Raw genomic sequence first — 1,991 nt, forward strand, 5'->3', positions numbered from 1 at the left:
TCGTCGAAAAAAAATCGTACAACATTTCATAAAAAAGCAAATTGAAGGTAAAGATTCACTCTTTCGACTGTTTAGGACCTCATTTGTGTGCGATTTTTAGTTCATGCCATAGACTTTTGTAAAGTTTGTACAAAATTTTCAGATTTGACGGATACCCATTTCTATTCGTATAGCTACGTAAAAAATCAATCAGATCGAAATATCAATTACCGATTTTGAAAGTAGAGATTTCAAGCTTTAAAATGCTTTTTTAAAAATCTCGTTATGATCTTTTTTTACGAAGTTACACTCTTCTGAATTTTTACCTATTTTTGAGGTGGGCTAAGTGATCCTTTAATTTTTTTGCGTAGTGTATATATATATCTGCATATAAAATTTGCAATTAAGTATAAAATATAATAATTATATTAAATTATGTATAAAATTATACAGGATGTCCCAACCTTTTTTACTAATCACGTTTGTGTAGATAGAGCGGACTAAACTGAATCAAAAAGTCCTCTACCATTTTACAATTTTCGCACTAGTTAACAAGATATTAATTACTAAAAATTGCAAAATATTGGATTCGAATAATATTTTATTCAAATACTATCAACTTTACAGAAAAACTGTAAGAGATAAAAATTATTTATTTTCTCCTCATATAAAGTTCTGAGAATTATTCTTAGAGCGTAGATCTATAATTATTACTTAAGTAAACTAATTAAAATTAATAGATTCTGGAAGATAGAAATCATATAAATCGACTTGTAGCATTTATTGAGAATATTCATTTTAGTTTTATAAATTTAATTCAAAGATAAAAGTGAAGAATACATTACAATGATCGTTATTGATTATTGCTATTACAAAAAATAAATATATTCAGTGATTAACAATCTGTTTATATCTTTGACAACAATTTGCAATAAAATAAAAAAAATAATAATTATGATTACAGACATGAATCTAACTCTTGCATTGTCCTGCATGATTGCGGTCATGTGGTTGTTCTGCGGAAGATGTAAAGCAGCCCCTGGATTAATCACTGGCAGCCATCGCAATATAGGAAAGCATCCACATATTCGCGGGTAATTACTGTATTATATATATAGGCCAAGAGGCCACTGTAGTAATTTTGTTACCAATAGCGATAAGAGAGTATGGGAGTCCGCCTGTCTTGGAATAAGAGTATTAATTATCGATTGCAATAACATTCATCAACCTTGACGCTTTCAGTAAAAAAATCAAAACCTACAACATTTTGAAAAGCCTATCACTCCCTTCCAGCGACCACGCTGGAATATATATATATATATATATATATATGTATGTATATATATATATATAGATTGTTTTTATGTTTTACATGAAATAAAAGGTTATCCACTTTTCATACTTGTCACTACACTCTCAGAAAGGATTTCTAATAACGAGACGAAAAATATTCTTGACCTATTTAATATTATCTTAACTTTATGCAGTATAAAATTAAATAAATATTAAAATTAAATCAGTAATTCCTATTCTTCTCCGTCGAATTATATAAGATTGACTTATTATCTCAAGATAAGTGTAACACATATAATTTCAAGTTTATATATTCTTACATTTAGAATACATCATTATCGACGTCACTATAATGTTATACAATTCGCACCGCGCGCCATAAGGTGTGCCGTGTGCGTACTATTTCATGCATTATCACAAGGATCATACACCGAAGATCTTTCACGTCGTCACGTAGTTCTCCTGTTTCAAGAGACGCCTAGTCGCATTACGTCGATGCCCTTGCCAGAGAAACACCGCAATACTGTCTTACCCCGTATACGTTACTTTTTTTATTATTTACTTAACTCTAATGATATGTATCATGTGTATAAAAGATTCCCTCTATGGAATTTTAAAATTATATATAAGCTTACCTTTTTAAAAAAAAGGTAAAAAAAGCGCTAAGCGTTGGTGAAACTGGCCCAAATGGTGCTTCTCGTAAAGAATCACCATTTGTA

The 1,991-nt window shown here is 29.7% G+C and overlaps 1 protein-coding gene across 1 annotated transcript in view; it reads left to right on the top strand.

Moving 5' to 3' along the window:
* Dsk (Drosulfakinin) overlaps positions 1 to 1,991 on the top strand; it is a 17,114-nt gene that overhangs the window by 5,818 nt on the left and 9,305 nt on the right. Inside the window, exon 2 of the mRNA XM_018518659.1 lies at positions 944 to 1,073. Within this exon, the coding sequence (XP_018374161.1) occupies positions 946 to 1,073 (128 nt within the window). The 5' untranslated portion in view covers positions 944 to 945. The remainder of the gene's footprint in view (positions 1 to 943; positions 1,074 to 1,991) is intronic.

This window comes from Trachymyrmex cornetzi, unplaced genomic scaffold, assembly GCF_001594075.2.
Source record: "Trachymyrmex cornetzi isolate Tcor2-1 unplaced genomic scaffold, Tcor1.1 scaffold776, whole genome shotgun sequence".
Taxonomy (NCBI): Eukaryota; Metazoa; Arthropoda; class Insecta; order Hymenoptera; family Formicidae; genus Trachymyrmex; species Trachymyrmex cornetzi.